General features: G+C 38.2%; 1 protein-coding gene across 5 annotated transcripts in view; it reads left to right on the top strand.

Annotated features, from left to right (window-relative positions):
• Positions 1 to 17,070, top strand: part of LOC136876347 (gastrula zinc finger protein XlCGF52.1) — a 125,675-nt gene that overhangs the window by 44,554 nt on the left and 64,051 nt on the right. For all 5 annotated transcript variants that reach the window (XR_010860576.2, XR_010860575.2, XR_011018470.1 and 2 more), the window contains exon 3: positions 7,557 to 7,652. Coding sequence is in view for 2 of the 5 variants with exons in the window: in XM_067150225.2 (XP_067006326.2) it covers positions 7,557 to 7,652 (96 nt within the window). In the remaining 3 variants the exon portion in view is untranslated. The remainder of the gene's footprint in view (positions 1 to 7,556; positions 7,653 to 17,070) is intronic.

The raw sequence follows: 17,070 nt of genomic DNA, 5'->3' as shown, positions 1-17,070 counted from the left end.
TAAGAACAAATATGAACAGAAATAATGAACGTAGTAGTGCTCTACTTTCACATTAGTAACTCGTTGATTTTTTTCTGTATTCTTTAACTTTTATCATACGTTACCTTCGGCATCGCCGTCTGCTTTGCTTGTAATACCTCGTCATTCCAGCTGGAACCCTGTACATGCAGTAGTGTTACAATCCTCCGCTAGTCACCTCAGAGCGCTGCAAGGATGTCACTCTACAGTGCCTCTATATGAGGAGCTTACAATCAAAAGGCGTTTTCTCCACCCCGCACAAAAAATGAGTTCCGCACATCACTGTCCTTGTCTTGTCAATAGCTATCATGGCTTCACAATTTTTTTGTTCAAAAGATGTTTTATCCCATTATATCTGGAGGTTGAAAATCACAGTTTCAATCAAAAGGGTTTTACTCCATACTCTGTTTTTGAACAAAGGGTATTTTCTCCCTTCAGCCAATCATCTGCTGCCTAGGTTGACATCTGATTGGCCGGTCATTTTGTTTGCATTGTTTGGAAGTTATGAGGCTAGAATTGTATTGTTTATAGTAATATTAGTGTAGCTGTGTTGTCTGTAATCACAAGTAAAGGAGTGGAATATGTAACTAAATAAGAATCCGACCCTACTGATCAGTTTTGACCCAACACAATACCTGTTGCCAGCTGGATCACTTGAGGAAAGTGATTTTCCACACCACTGATACACTCATTTTACGTACTGTACCACTGATACGCTCAAAGAAAAAAGAAATGGGTGGTTTCTCCTTGCTTGTCTGATCCAAATGACAGTGATCAACGAAATTTCCATTGTATCCGCCTTCAGGTGCAGTTTTCCTCCCTAAGACATGAGAGTGCCCTAAATCTGTCCAAGACCAAGGGCTTAATTCAGTACGGTATACAGAGAAAAATACATTGTTCACATAATATGATAACCCAGAGAGCGAGACGCCCTGGTTTTTCGTTCCTGGTATAAAGCAATTGTGGCTTATCACTGTGAGTATGCAAGTGTAGATGAGCACACCTGTGACTGTCTTGAGGCTGACGTTGGGGTAAAGCTGTAGTTCATTTACAAAGGTACCCGTACTATTCATGATATGGCTGCATAAACATTGCTTTTGTTTTGATATCAGTCATATTATGCCATAATATTCATTTTTACATAAAAGTTTAAGATGTATTCATATAGGATAATCAATGTTTGTAACTCAGTTTTCAAGCATTTTGGTATCATTCAATTAAAAAGAGTTTTCTCCACTTCACTTTCAGTCAAAAGGTAAATCCTCCGCTCTTTTCAATCATAAGGTGTTTTCTCCGAAGTTCTGAGTTATATTACAAGAAATACTCCTGTTCTAGATTTGTCACGACATGCTACAATGTAAATATATGTTAACATAAATCAAATGTTAAAATAATTGTGCATGTATCATAGTTCTTCCAAGAAATTCTCATTCTCATTTTCTCAAAAAAGTGATTTGGTATGTACAGTGTGGCCAACGAGTGCTTCATTCTGATTGGCTCCGCCATGTTTTAGTCAAATATCCCGTCAGCTGATTTAAACCCATCTATTCCTCACAGGGTAAGATCACCCTTTATGCAATATCAGCGAAGTACAGTCTGCTTGGTTAACCTTGATACATCAGAAAATATGTTTTTATTAAACACGGAAGATTATTTAATACTATTTAGAGTTCTTCACCATTTAAGAGTGTTTTCTTTTGGCAGAACAGAGAACAAAGGCTATGCAAAAGGGAGATAGAATTTAGTTTTTTTCTGTTTCTCCTGAATATTTGGTTCATGATTCTGTCTGTCAAATCGTCAGCCCAGAAGCTGGTTGGATCATTAGAAATAACCAAAGTGTTTGTGGTTATAATGAAACCACAAAAAACAATGGCTGCACCACAATGGGGCATACTAGGTAAGATGAAGAGTGAGATAGTTTGCCACTATTTTCCTCACTAAGCCAAAAGGTGTTGCAACACAGCTGACCCTACGAACGTCAGTAATAGCATCCAGATATATTAGTCGTGCTTCGAATGTTATAATTCAGCACTGCTAATATCTAAATACTTTTCATTATGACATAGCCAAAAGTGAGACAGACTTCAGTGGAAATCTCTGCCTGCATGAAAAACTGGCCATGGTTCACTGTATGGATACTTGATTTGTCGTACGGAAACTTGGAATGCTCTTCTAGAATATATATAGTTGTTCATTATTAGTAACTCAGTATACTTATCACATTGGTAAGTGCAGGATGATGTAGGGAACAGATTTTTATGTTTGTTTTGTTTTGTCCATTCCTTGTTCTGTTTCTCTACAGGGTTGGGTATGAGGTGAGATGAATCTGTCGTGGTGGGTTTTTATGACCAGATGCCCTTCCTGACGGCAACCTCATAAGAGGCGTTAATAAGAAGAAATGAATGGCATAATATATGGCATTAGGAAAGGAGAGGGCGAAACTCAATGCCGGCACATAGCCTACTCCTGTCGAATAGCACCAAGGGCTCTGCTCATATCTTAACGTCCCCATCCGATGGACGAATTATCATCAACAGCGTCATATGCCCTCACTTCATATGAGCACTGCAGAGAGGTTTGGAATTTAATCCAGGTTTGTGGCAAGCGATCTAGTGATTAGAAATTGTATACCACCACCTCCCCTACCCTGCCGGCCAGCATTCTGATGGTGAAATTTTTACGACCAACGGGACTCGAACTGGTTAACCATGGTATCAGACCGTTTAGACTTTAACGTCTTAATGATCATGGCCACCAGGCAGGCTAACGGATTTTTATGTAAATAAATATGTTTTTCTTATAGAAAAAAGACTGTAATTACGACAGAAATTCTGAACTTGAACAGTGTAGTTTGTATATGAAATTTTACCTATTTCACATAAAAATAAACATTTTTGAAATTTTTATGTAAATAAAGATTTTGAACAAAACACATAAATTGTTATTTTTCTTTGTTCTAACACATAACTTATTAGTCTTCTTTGTTGTAATTTTAAAATTAAAAACTCATATTTCATATGTTTCTTATATAAATGAAAATGCAATGCAAATGAATTTCGTAAACTTGTTACACAGTGAGTGACTAACCTTGTCCGCACGTGCTGTCTTTCTTTGTTAAAGGGGAATCCCTCTTGAGGTCTGATGTAATGTGATGCGCATAATGCAACACAGTATTCTTCAGTTGAGTTAGTCACTGCCTCTGGCAGGTTTGAAGCTCACCGTTTATGTAGTACCGTTGCCTACGAGATGTCAAAGGCCGGGAAATAGAGCACATTAGACTCGGCCTCGAGATACTTCCGATTACCGCCACTAGAGTTCTCTTTACTGAGCTGTCTCGCCCGCTCATTGCAACACGTTCGAATATAAAAAACTAGAAAAATTCATTAAAACTAGTAATTTCAGAAGGCAGCAAACAGATGTGAGATAAAAGATAGACCAAGAGCAATTGTTTGACTTATTTTCTACAACGTATTTCTGACACTATGCTTAAACGAAATAAGTAATTCACGAAAGAAGCAGATAAATCTGATAGCGAGTTTGTCACTTCTTACCGATTCCTTTAATTGTGCCTCAGAGTATCTGATAAACGGATCGAGATTGCGGTCATAAATAACTTTGGGTTTAATCGCTCCTTCACCAATAAATTATTAGCGATCCAAACTTTTCCTCCGCACATTTGATGTTTTGACATTCGTATTGAAGCCGCTGTTTGGTGAGCGATGCTATGCCCGTTTCGCTATTAGAAAATCCTATGTAATTTTTCAGCGTCTTCTGATACGGTAGAGTTAGGCAGTGCAAGGATCACAGAAATCTGTAACTGGTAAGTAGTTTCCTATACCAGAGGACGCAAATATTTAGCGTCGTTTCACCGTATTTCTCTTTTTCCTTCCCGTAAAATTACATTTGTTCTAACAGGAATAAAGCTCCTAAATGGCCAATTTTAGCAATCTTTTCAATTTGGTTTGCTTTTTGGTCAAGTTCAGATACCTTAAAATCTTTTTTCTGATTTCATTACCCGTATCCTACTTCTCAATTTACAGATTGTTTTCTGTAATCTGGTATTTAATTTTCTCATCCGTATATTTTTAGATTTAACAGAGATACCTACTCATAGACTTTCCTTGACGTGGAATGGAGACTTGTACTCCTTTTTCGTTTAGGCTGGCGTATGATGATATGGCATGTTCATCGTTATCTGAATCGCAACTTTTACTAAATTTTGATGGCAATACATCATTTTTGGGAGCTGAACGCTTCCTGAGTTTGACATTTTCCTGTTTGTGAAAACAGAAGGAACTTGGATCGATGTGCTTACACTGAAATCTGTTTGCTAGGTACCTAAAGAGATCCTACTTTGTCACGTTGCCTAGAAATAGCTTGCTTCCATTTCTCCCTTAAACCGCACTCGGAAGGGAAACTATGGAACGTTAATTTTCATGATTTTTAAGTGTCATCCGAAATACGTAGAGGTGCACAACAGTGCACCTTCTTCTCAACTTCACAGACACTCGCCGACAGAAACAATATTCACAATAAATTGCACAAAATTAACACAGCATCACAATTACTCCGCATACCACAATGTTGAAGTCCGCCAAGAACAGAACGGAAACGTGACATCTAGCGCCTTTTTAGCGACAAATTAATAGCTATGGCGCGGACTTGGTATATCTCGTAGGCAACGGTAGTACAGGTATATTGAATGAAGTGTGATTGATGATATAATGACGAAAGGAAAGTCAGATCTATGTTATCGTTTTCAGCAGTATGTTTCTGAATTTAGTAGAATTTTTACAAGTAACTGCAAAATTCTATTTTGACAAACAATGCGGTAAGCCTTTTAGTGTGTAACAGTGATCACAATTCTTGCTGCATTTAGCAGGGAATAAAATAACCGCTTCACATACTATCTCAAGGCAAGTTTTTAAGTTAAGCAGCTTTCCTCTCACATACTCCTGTTCCAGAAAGTTCCAAATATTATGCAGGCTTATGCAAAACTTTACTTTCTTGTGATATTCTTTCATATAAATTGATAAGTCCACAGCTTAGAAATTTTTTTACAAATTACACAAATGTTGAACAACAATTTTGATCAACATTAAGAAAATTATATGCCCCTGCATGATACGAAAAAAATACTAGGAAAGATCAGAGCCTGTGAAAAAATGGCTAATGACGGACGAATCACCAGACTCTAGCAGTAGGAAAGTTGGAAACATTGTGGTAGATGTGCTAGAAAATAATGAAACAGTTTCCAAGGGGTGTTTTCTATTAATATGTAGAGAAATATCAGCATCAAATCATGTAACAGTGGCTCACGTATTCAATGAATCTCTGCAGTTGTTAAGGCCGAATGTGGTGAAATTTTATAATGTTTTACTCTTAAGTATGGATGCTGCTCCGTATATGAAGAAGACAGCAGATGGCCTCTCTGTGAGCTTCTCCAGTGTGATAAACGTAACTTCTGTAGTGCATGGTTTAAATAGAGTATGTGAGCAGATACGTATATTGTATCCTAAAGTTGACAGATAGATTTCAAACAGAAAAAAAAAAGTTTTTCTTAAAGTGCCAACTAGAGCAAAAAAACCAGTTCTTGCAATTTTTCATGTAGACCCATTGTTACTCATCGGGGGACAATTTTGAAAATTTGAATTCAGTAATAGTTGAACTAAATAACGATGACGCTTCAAAAATCAAAATTGTCCAGGACTTACTTAAAGGCAGTACATAAAAATTATCTCATATATCTGCAAATTTGACTTCTTCGTCTTCCTGCATAAAAATATTAGATACACTAACCAACTTGTTAACTGAATGAGGTGCATGAACTGAGGAAAAAATTAATTCACTCAGAGGATTCCATACTATATGTGAGATTGCCGAGGTTTTGGAAGGGCACGGAGACGTTGATGAAATTGAAAGTTTGAGTGCCAGTAACATTCCTTTGATGATTACAAATTTGAAATATTGAAACAAAATAGTTTTGAAATTTGCATTTTTTTCTATTTATATCATTATTAGTAATTTTTACTGCATAAAAAGTAAAAAACATTTTCAACTTTTTAGTGATGTGCAATTTGCTGCAAGTACATATTCTTGAAATGTAAATTTCTAGCAGGTTTATGAGAGCCTTCGCTGCAAGGCTGTAATTCTCTTTGTTCGTGCACTTTTTGGCAACCAGCTGCAATTGTTGAGTACTAGAATATACACTGACTTAGCAAATGTCATGGGAGAGTCACCTAATAGCGTGTGGGACCTCCTCTGGCCCTGCGAACTGCAGTGAGACGTCGTGGAAGTGAGTCAACAAGTCCCTTGTAGTCCTCTGGACGCAGCTGACACCAAATCGTTTGCAGAGCGGCCGCCAATGCTGGTCTTTTCGTGGGTGCAGGATCCATGGCACGGAGCCTGCGTTCCAGAACATCCCAGATATGCTTGATAGGGTTCATATCGGGAATCCTGGGTGGCCATGGCAGTCGTTGGATCTCTGCTGCATGTTCCTGGAACCATTCCTGGGCGACGTGGGAGCGATGTGGCGGCGCGTTATCATCTTGAAACACCGCAGAACCGTCTGGGCGCTGGAAGGCCAAAAACGGGTGGAGATGGTCTCCGAGCAGCTCAACAGACCGCGTACCATTCAAAGTCTCTTCCAGAACAACTAGGGGGCCCATTCCATACCAGGAAAATGAACCCCAGGCCATTACAGAGACACCAGCGCCCTGGACCACACCTTCAAGGCAGACGGGATCCATCGCTTCAAGTGGTCTGCGCCATACACGGTACCTCCCATCGGCATGGTGCAATTGAAATCGTGATTCGGCCGACCATATCACGTTACGTCATTGTTCCAGTGCCCATCCCTGGTGACTGGCGACAAATGCGCGTCGTTGTGCCTGATGACGTTGGGTTAACAGTGGCACCCGTGTGCGGCGCCGGCTCCCATACCCCCATAGAACCCATGTTCCTACGGATTGTCCACTGTGAGACGTGTCTAGCACGGCCTGTGTTGAATTGAGCCGTGATTTGTTGCACGGTTGCCCGTCTGTCACTATTGACAATCCGTCTCAGATGTCGCCGGTCACGGTCATCGAAGGTGGCTGGTCGGTCGGTCGTTCGTCTATTGTGGACGGTGACACCCGCATTCAACCATTCGCGATACACCCTGGACATGGTTGATCGTATGAAGCCGAATTCCCGCACCACTTCCAAAATCGCACTTCCCATCCGTCGGGCTCCGACAACCATACCCCGTTCGAACGGTGTCAGTTCACGACGATGTTCCATGTTACACCTGTCATATGCACAGCCACTGCTTACAAGGTCTATACAACTGCCGCTGGCACAGGGGGCGTGTGGTGCGCAGACAACACACCTGTGCATCAGTGCTCCGCTATCCCATGACATTGTACTCAGTACTCAGTCAGTGTACTTCCTTTTAGAATTACCATATTGCAGAAAATAAATTATTCATGTTTTACAGTTGCCAATCGAATACAATTGAGATAAATGATAATTGGCTGAATATATCGTACTTTTGACAGGACCCTGAAGATGTGTTTCCTGACCCAATAGGCCATGCACTTGTGGAACCAAAACAAGAGTTAATTGAATGTAACCCACAGTCACAGGAAAACAAGGTAAGTTCTTGTCATTTTGACCATTTCTTGGTGATGCCTAGTATTTAAACCAAATATATAGCTAATGTAAATATTCAGTAATGTTAGGGATTTATATTCAAGGTTTTTCAATAAATAGCACAGTCATCTCCGTACAGGCCATGAAGGCCCTTGGAGGGGTGGAAGGTAAAGACTTACACTGTCTGTAACCTTGGCACTTGATCGGTAGAGTGGTTGGCTCTATGTCTAGCCACCTTTGCTCTCAGGAATTAACCTGGTACTCATTTTTGGCATAGGCTGAGTGAACCTCAGGGCAATGTGGACCTTCATAAGTGGAAATCTTGTTTCTTACATTTTTCGACTTCCTTATGGGGAATCAAACTCGTGTCCTTCTGGGCATACCGAGCATGCCTTTACCGCCCTGGCCAATCAGGCCTTTTTTAAAATAAAAAAGCAGCTGTATTTACCATTTCTTTGAAATTTCTGGGACATTGCTCAATTAGTTAATTAAATAACATACCACTACAAGATTTGGCAAGGTTCCGCCCACCGCAGTCCCATGCCCTTTCTGATGCGCATGTGCATTGTACGTTCTCCTGCTTAGCCAGCTGGATGACAGGAACTCTTTTGGACGTATGTCTTAACTTGTGTTGGACTGCGTTACATAAAACTTTTATTTTTACAATTTGCTTTATATGTAGCACTGACACAGATAGGTCTTATGGTGATGATGGGAGAGGAAAGGGCTAGGAGTGGGGTGGAAGCAACCGTGACCTTAATTAAGGTACAGCTCCAGCATTTGTCTTGTGTTAAAATGGAAAACCACGGAAATCCATTTTATGGCTGCCAACAGTGGGGTTCAAACCCACTATCTCCAAAATCCAAGCTGAGTTGCTACAGCAACCTAAAATGTGTACACGGAATCTGTGAAGAGTAGTCACGCATTACCTCACTCCAGAGAGGGAGCAGAACCTGACAGCACATGCTCCCTTTTCTTTCTCCCAGCTAGTCTCAAGAAAGAAACTGACCAGTTAATATCACTCTGAAGGTCCCACATGCCGTTTCGTGCATAATGTAGATCTGATACATACCAAAACTCTGATTTGATACACTTGACTACTCTTAAGTTACCATTATTTAAAAATATTGGTTTCGGTATGAAACATCTTTTGTTTTTGCATTTTGATATATTTTCTGCCAAATGTGTATCATCAATGTGTTATGTCCCCTCTCCCACTGTATTCCCTTCATATTGACTACTCAATGGAGCTGCCAAGTATGATGCTGCCTGCACAGAAAACTTGTTTTCTCACTACCACTTCACAAATTTCATGTACGGACTTTAGGAAATGTTGTGAAAGAGCTGAAAATGTTGGTTTGAAAGGTGGATAAATTATTCTTAATGTCAGAGAATTTTTCAAGAGAAAATGTGAAAATTGGCACACCCTCTTATCTGTAAGTCAAGCTGTTTGAAGAACAGCAGATGAATGCTGAAAGGTGTACTGCGGACTTCTTTTTCCAAGAGATTATCATGAAACATTGAATAGGCCCGCCAGTCATTACATCTCATAGTTAGAAAAATCAATCATTCAATCAATGAAACAATTGTCATTGATCTGCGTTTAGGCTGTCTCCCTGGTAGCAGATTCCCTACCAGTTGTTTACCTAGACTTTTCTTAAATTAATTCAAAGAACTTGGAAACTTATCAAACACTCCCCTGCATAATACTACATAATATTCTACTGTCTTTAATGACTCTCATAGATAATGCTCCACTAACTCTTCACATAAGTTTGCAAACCTCCAACATGCAAGCGGAAAGGTAGATATCATTAAGTAGCCTCCTTGTAATAATGTGCCTTATGGTGAATGTCACAATGAAACCTGAATTGCTACAGTTGAGTAAGACCACAAACAAAGTTTCTCTTCATATGAAAGTGATCTCCTTGTGTGAATGATATTATATTCTGTCATTAGCTTCCTCCCCTATTGTTGTGTTTACAATGCCATTTAACTGATTTGGGTGCAGGTGTAAGGAACTGTGCAAGAATAAATACATTACCACCGTTTACATTACCTAAAGTTCTTCAGTTAACAGAGGAAGCAATGGTACCTCTGAATTTTTATAATTAAATCTAGCCAATCAGGACAAAGTCTCTTAATCTCTAATTTATCATGATATGATAATTTGTCACTCACTAGGATGGAAAAATATATGTTACACAACGAATACAGCACAGAAAGATCACAATAGCCAAAAAGATAAACTTCTCTAGTAAATTAAGAAAAAAATTGGCATTTGGCAGTTGGTGGAATTTGAAGTACCGTAGTTGTTTAGAAAATATGTTGCAATCTTTCGGATAATTAGTGAGTCAACAAGTATGCCCAATCAGGTCTAGTTAAAGTCAGTACTGTCTAGTGCTTGCCAGCACCAGCAAAATCTTACGGTCAACAGGTGCATTTTCCAGATGGATGGATGGATGGATGGATGGATGGATGGATGGATGGATGGATGGAATATTTTACCACCTTTTTCAGAGTGCTGATGGTGCTATTCTCTCAAGAAATGAAGCAATCCTGTCATGATACCTTGTCCATGTATACAATGGTCAATTGATTTGCACCTACATTGTAATTTTTGTAACGTTGTCAGACTACTTATGTGCTGGATGATCTTTGATAGTATTCATCAGGTGTCAAATAGAGGGACATTGAATTATGATTCAATTAAACTAAATGTTCAGGTGCTCATGTGCACCTGGAAAGGCACAGCTATTTGGAGGAAGCCATGTCAACTGTCACGCCAAAATGGTGCACTGCTGTTGATCACACTAAGGAGGTAACTGAGAGATTGTGGAAGCAAGAAGGAATGGTGGAATACTACTTGGAGGAACATATCATTACACTGGGTGGAAACATTCCAACAGCAGCGCTGATAATGGTGATGATGATTATGATGTCGATGATGACGACATTACAATGACAACAGAAACCTTGGTGTAGCATCTCTGAAATAACACATTTTGTTAGTAATATTCATGTTATTTATAATTTTTAATACGCGTACCACAGATGACTTGCAGAAATTAAAGTTTCTATGTCAGTGTTATGAGTTTAAATCATTTTGCCTGTTTTATAATGGACAGGTGTCTACAGTAATACTTCATAAATAGCTGATCAATGATGACATTTGACGAGTGGATCTGTAGGCACAGATGAATAATACTGTCTTCATCAGCCAATGGCTGTGAATGAATTTGTCAGCGTATCGGAGTCCTGTAAATTGTTCTCCGAAATTAGCCCATTATCACTGTAGCTATTGGTAAAAGACAAATTAAACACAATTACTTCCTGAAAAAGTGCAGAAACTCTTGTAATGCAACCTTCCAAATTCCTGCAATGTGTGTAATGTTCTGTAAGATTGTGACAGGCTTCTTGTTGGAACAAGTTAACATCACACATCATACAGAATCATTCCCCAGGAGTAGTAAACTTAGGACTCAATTTGAGCGTAGCATTGCTTCTATTATACTTACTTTTCTCTTTCTTCTCTCTTTCCAAACTTCCCTTCTCGGAATCCCAAGATGGTGGTGTCAAACCCGGCAGATGTAGTTGGATTTTTGGAAGGTGGAAAAAAGTCCATTCCGCATTTCATGTCATACGATTGCTCAAAAGAGTTCCAGTTGACTCTGGCATCTAGTAGAGTAAAACAAAACATCAAAATTGTTGCACAGGCAGTCTAAATGGCCTCGGGTTGAATTGCATTCATGCAGTAGCTGAAACTGTATTATTATCATCATTATTATTCCTTTGTCATCTGTTGCTTTCTTTTGGTTTGTGAAGCCTATTTCACTATATTTTATGGGTATGTCTTTTTCCTTAGTTAAGTTTGAGAAATTGGTACTCTTTTTATATCAGTTAATCTTAAAAGGTTCTGATTAGGGTTGGGACTAATGGTTGTTCCTCCGCATCCATTGCACTCCAGTATTAGTTTGAAATATCTATATACCGGTAGGCCTATATAAAATAAAAGTTCTGTCTGTAGAGCTGCGGTGACTACTTCTGGTTCATATTCTTGCCTTGGGTGTTACCTAAAAAATATACTTACCTCAACGTTGAGACTCTTCTCAGTGTAGTGATGAGTTCAAGTCGTCATTGAATGCAGATAGGGATTACCAAATAAAGGTTGACTATCTATGAAATAAGCAGACTTCGATACAGACTGATTTTTAAACGTGTATAACAAATTTATTAATAAAATCAAAGAAAATCAATATGTAATCCCTCTTACTAAAATCAAGAAAATGAAATTAAGACCAAATCAAATGCAGTGGCTATAAAAATAACAATGTAGTTATGAAATTCCATCATCAAATGAGACTTGATTGTTTCATCAGTTGAAACTCCCACAGGTTACATAAAAATGTCTTGGCAACATAATTAAAATAATTAATTAATTTCCAAATACATGGATTCCTATACTCTGATGGTATTCAAACTTCACAATTATCACTGATCTGACATTTATCATAAATAGATAAACTTTACAATGACGATCCAAAAATAATGTTAAATGTGTCATTGATAATAATAATAATAATAATAATAATAATAATAATGATAATAATAATAATAATAAAATAGCTGTTGAAATAAACCTTGATTTCTTACCATGTGTACAATAAATTTGATTACTCAGAACATTAAAGGAGGAGTCATTTCTCCTTTTATAATTACTTTTGATTGTCATTTAAATTATTCAAAATTATTTTTTAAACAACTTTTTTTACATCACTGTGTAAAGAAAATTCATTCTGTAAAATTTTGCAATTTGCATTTATTTGCCAGGGTTTACTGAACTGCTTGAAATAAGATCTGTTAATTAACATAAAATTCCACTATTCATATAAAATCGATTTCACAAACTTATAGTTCGGTAATACACATTTTTGTTGTTGTTGTTGCTAGAGTTACATCAATAAATCTAAGACATTGCTTTCTGGATTTTACGCGAGTCGTCTCCTTATTCTAACTTAACTAAAATAGAGACTAACTGTCTCACTCAAATAAATTAATAAAGAGATTAAACTAGTATTTACATTGGAGGCACAGTCAAATGTCGCCTACTATCAACATTAAATAATATAAACATACCTGAAGAACAAACACATCCTATCTCTATTCTCAATTATTTACAAGCAAATTATCCACGCACATTACTGTACAAAGAGAATCCAGTATCAGGTGGTATAGAAATACATTTTGATGCAGCTCGCTGATTTCAGTGTCCATGGATTATAAAATCACTAAAATCAACGCATACCATGACCATGGAAAATATTGACTTCATGGCTATTTTTAATCTTAGCAAATGTGAAATTACATTGCGCTGCTGAATAAATATGAAATAAATTACTGACAGCATGGCAAAAACATGGATATAAGCACTGCCGATGAAACTCAATTAATAATAACAAAATCACTGTCATGATGAAAATCCTATCTGCAGTGTCCTAATAACTCAATTAGGTACTTCGTGATACTTGATATAAATTTACCGTGACAAATCTCTAACGGCTTACATATGTAGTTTTGTTAACTAGCGATGTTATGTCACTCTAGGTTTCAATATCTATCATTTTTTTCTTATTATTTATCGGTGAACACTAACTTGCCATTTTATCTTTCAGCTCATCGGCTAGTTCATCTAAGCAATTGTCTTCACACACAACAATGTTATTCCCTTGGCTCCAAAATGCCGGTATTTAATCTTCGTCAGCTTCACTGCTGGTATTAATTCACATCAGCTCCTAGGCTGGTACATAAATTATTATTCTTCTTCCATTAAGAAGATTTCCTCCTATTAATCTGGACTTCTTTCATACTCAGTAAACCTTGTAAACTCAGCATCGTATTTTTCAACAAAATAAAATAATTCCTTTACACACAACATTGTACAACTACCCAGTTGGTTATCACGGATTATTTGTGTGAAATACGAATATATATGAATTACCATACTGTCATCATGACCGTAGATCAATAAAAGTTCCTAATTGACTCATATAAATATTACAATGCTCTTCCGTGGCGCGTTTCGCCGATTATTTAAACATTTAAAAAAATTTATTACCATGAAAATAATTTCAGCTCTCTACTCTGCCATCTCATAAAATACGTGCTTATGGCACCTCATGTATACAAAAAATAAGCCTTACATAATCATCAAAATGAACGTTGTTAACCCGTATCGAAAATATACTAATAATAATTGTGCGTGAATAAAAAAAGTCCCTAATGAATTTGACTGCGCTCAAGCCTACATTAAATAAAACACTGACTAAACATTATCACTGACTACTCGCGTAAATAAATATACAATTACAGCAAAGCTACATCTTAGAATATTATGAACTAGCGAATGTACCCGTGCTTCGCTACGGTATTCTACATTGTATTCGAATATCGAAGTAAATAGTGTACATGTAGTAAATAAGATTGTTTTAAAATTGCATGTCTCTTAGCGTTATGCGAGAAAGAGCATAGGGAGGTCCCCGTACGTTGTTTCCAATGTAAAGTGTTTGTTACGGATTTGTGATATAACGGCAGGCTCACTTGCGTACTGCCATTCACAATCGAGTTGGGAAGTTTACATTATAATAGCAGGCCCCATTGCCTACTACGCGGACAGAATCGATTTGGGGAGTTTTCGTTAAAATGGCAGCCCCCTTTCCTACTTCCAGACAGATTACAGTTGAGGAGTTTCTATTATAATGGCATGCAATTACCCTACTATCACTCGAAATTGAGTTGTGCAGTTATCATTATAATGCCAGGCCCATTTTCCTACTGCCAGCCAGCTTACTGCCAGTCACACCAAGTTGGTGAGTTTCCATCACAATAGCAGGCCACTATGCCTAATGCCAGTCACGTTTTAGATGAGGACATTTCTTTATAATGGCGGGCACCCTGGCCTACTGCCAAACACAATCGGGTAGGGAGTTTTAAACAAAACTGCATGCTCACTTGCCTTCTGCAAGTCAAATCGAGAAGGGAACTATTCATTACAATTGTAGGCCTTCCTTACTAATGACAGTTACACAGGAGTTGGAGAAGGAACCCTGTCCTACTGCCAGTTAAAGTCGGTGTGGGGAGTACTGATTACAATAGCAGACCCACCCTTTCTCGATCGTCAAAAATCGACATCAGTGAATATATATAGATCGACATACGAAAGTATATGCGTGTTTACAATATTGAAGACCTTCATTTACAGATTAACTGCTACTAAACGTACGTCATATCGACAAAGGATTATACCATAAGACACGCCGGATTTAGTGGCCTAAATGGCTGGTCCTATGATATGTCGTCTATTCTTGGGTCAGATTGAGTTAGAAGCGTGGAACAGGGTAAAGGTTTTGTAAGATTATCTCACATTACATTACTTTTCGGATAATTATGTGATAGCTACGTACATAGCATTTGGCTCATATATGGCTACTGGGTGGGCCAATTTTCGTGAAGAGTTTGATGATTCTGTATTTCATATAAGTAATTGAAAGTATGAATTATGCATGTAAAAATTCCAAATTGACTTAACATCGATTAATAGAGAAAAATCAAACGTAAAAGAGATACAGATACGGCAAAAAGTCATAAGACCAAGGATGTAGATCATTCCAAATTGAACGGAGATTGTGCAATCCGTTATGTGATAGGAATTTCCGAAGGTGTGCACCATCATTAAAACTGCCTGCATATTTCGATATTCTTCGGGGATAAAAAGTGAAAAAATTAATGATCTTGGTAGTTTTCCGTTCATTACAGGCTAAACGTATAATTTTGTCAAATTTCAATCATCTTCTTTTTCTTCTGGCAGATTATGCCGCAATCTGGATTTTGGGCGAGGCGGGTAAAAATTAGGACTTTCAGGAAACTAAACCAAAAAATTATGCAGATGGTCATTATTACCCCTTAAACGGAAAGGTGTACGAAAATTTCGCCAAAATAGTCAGTGTAGACGCACACAGTCGTTACGATTTGATTTATATAGATAAGGAATCTGCTCCATGTAAAACACCTTTTGGGCTATGTCCGCTGGACTTAACCTGCAAAACTGACCATTCATGATATCTCCCTTATTAATCCTCCTGACGAAAAAATGCACATGAAAAAAAGGTTTAGAGGTGGAATTCCATCACGTTTTCTCGATTTCCAGTCAGGTTGGTCTTGTTCTGTATATATTGTGGAAAAGTAAAATCACCATTTCGGTTCCCTATAAACCGCCAGTCCATTCCGGAACATGAAATGTTATTTACGTTTAAAACCTACCTTTGGACAGGTGGATGCTAAATATAAATTTTGGTTCGAATGTCTTCAGTAGTTTTCAAGTTGTAAGGAATACGCTTTACACGCACCCACTCGTGAGTTAAGTCCGATGGGACTTGTACAGAAAAACGGTCCGTTAATGATATCTCCCTTATTAATCCTCGTATCGAAATGATGCACATGAGAAAAAAGGTTTAGAAATTAATTTCTACCAAGGTAGGTGGATTTCCATTAAGTTTGGTTGTGTATATTTTGTGGAAGTGCAAAATCACTGTTTCGGTTTCGTATAAACCCCCAGTCAGTTCAGGGATTTAGAAACAATATTTGCCCTAAAAGGTGGTGGTGGTGGTGGTGATTATTGTTTTAAGAGGAAGTACAACTAGGCAACCATCTTCTATATAACACTAATCAGAGGGAAAAATGGAAGGGATCCGACACTTCGAAAAATGAAGATATCGGCCAGAGGAAGACAAGGGCCACGAAGGGCGTGAAAATGAAAGACTCCCTAGCCCTCGCAAACCTAATAGCGTCGGGGTCGGAAAAGAACAAGAGTTGACCAAGGGAGGTCAGATAGGATAGAAGAAAGTGAGGAGCCTGGCACAAGTAAGTGGAAGCAATGCCAGGACTCAGCTGAGGGCCCCGTGGTCGCCAACCCACGCTCCAAATTTCAGAGCCCCTGGGGTCCCTTTTAGTCGCCTCTTACGACAGGCAGGGTTTACCGTGGGTGTTATTCTACCGCCCCCACCCACAGGGGGATTTGCCCTAAAACCTATCAAGGACAGGTGTATTCTAAATACGAATCTTGGTGGAAATGCATCCAGTAGTTTCTAGCACTCACGTACATACGGCGTAATTAAGGAAGAAAATAATACAGTTAAGAAAGTTGAAAATTAATAGAAAATGGATTATAACTGAGGACAGCCGGATAACGACAAATATGTAAATGCCAAGTGAATGTATTGGAAAATCAAATGCCCCTCAATAAATTATGCTAGTGTGAGTTATGGATATAATAAAGCGGTAACAGAGGAGAAATTTAGGTCCAGTGATTCTTAGGTAAACAAATAAGAAGATGACTAATGGTGTTATTACTTAATCTATTCGGGG

The sequence above is a fragment of the Anabrus simplex genome, chromosome 1, assembly GCF_040414725.1.
Source record: "Anabrus simplex isolate iqAnaSimp1 chromosome 1, ASM4041472v1, whole genome shotgun sequence".
Taxonomy (NCBI): domain Eukaryota; kingdom Metazoa; phylum Arthropoda; class Insecta; order Orthoptera; family Tettigoniidae; genus Anabrus; species Anabrus simplex.
The sequence above is the reverse complement of the archived record's forward strand: the minus strand, read 5'-3'. Positions and strand labels throughout refer to the sequence as shown.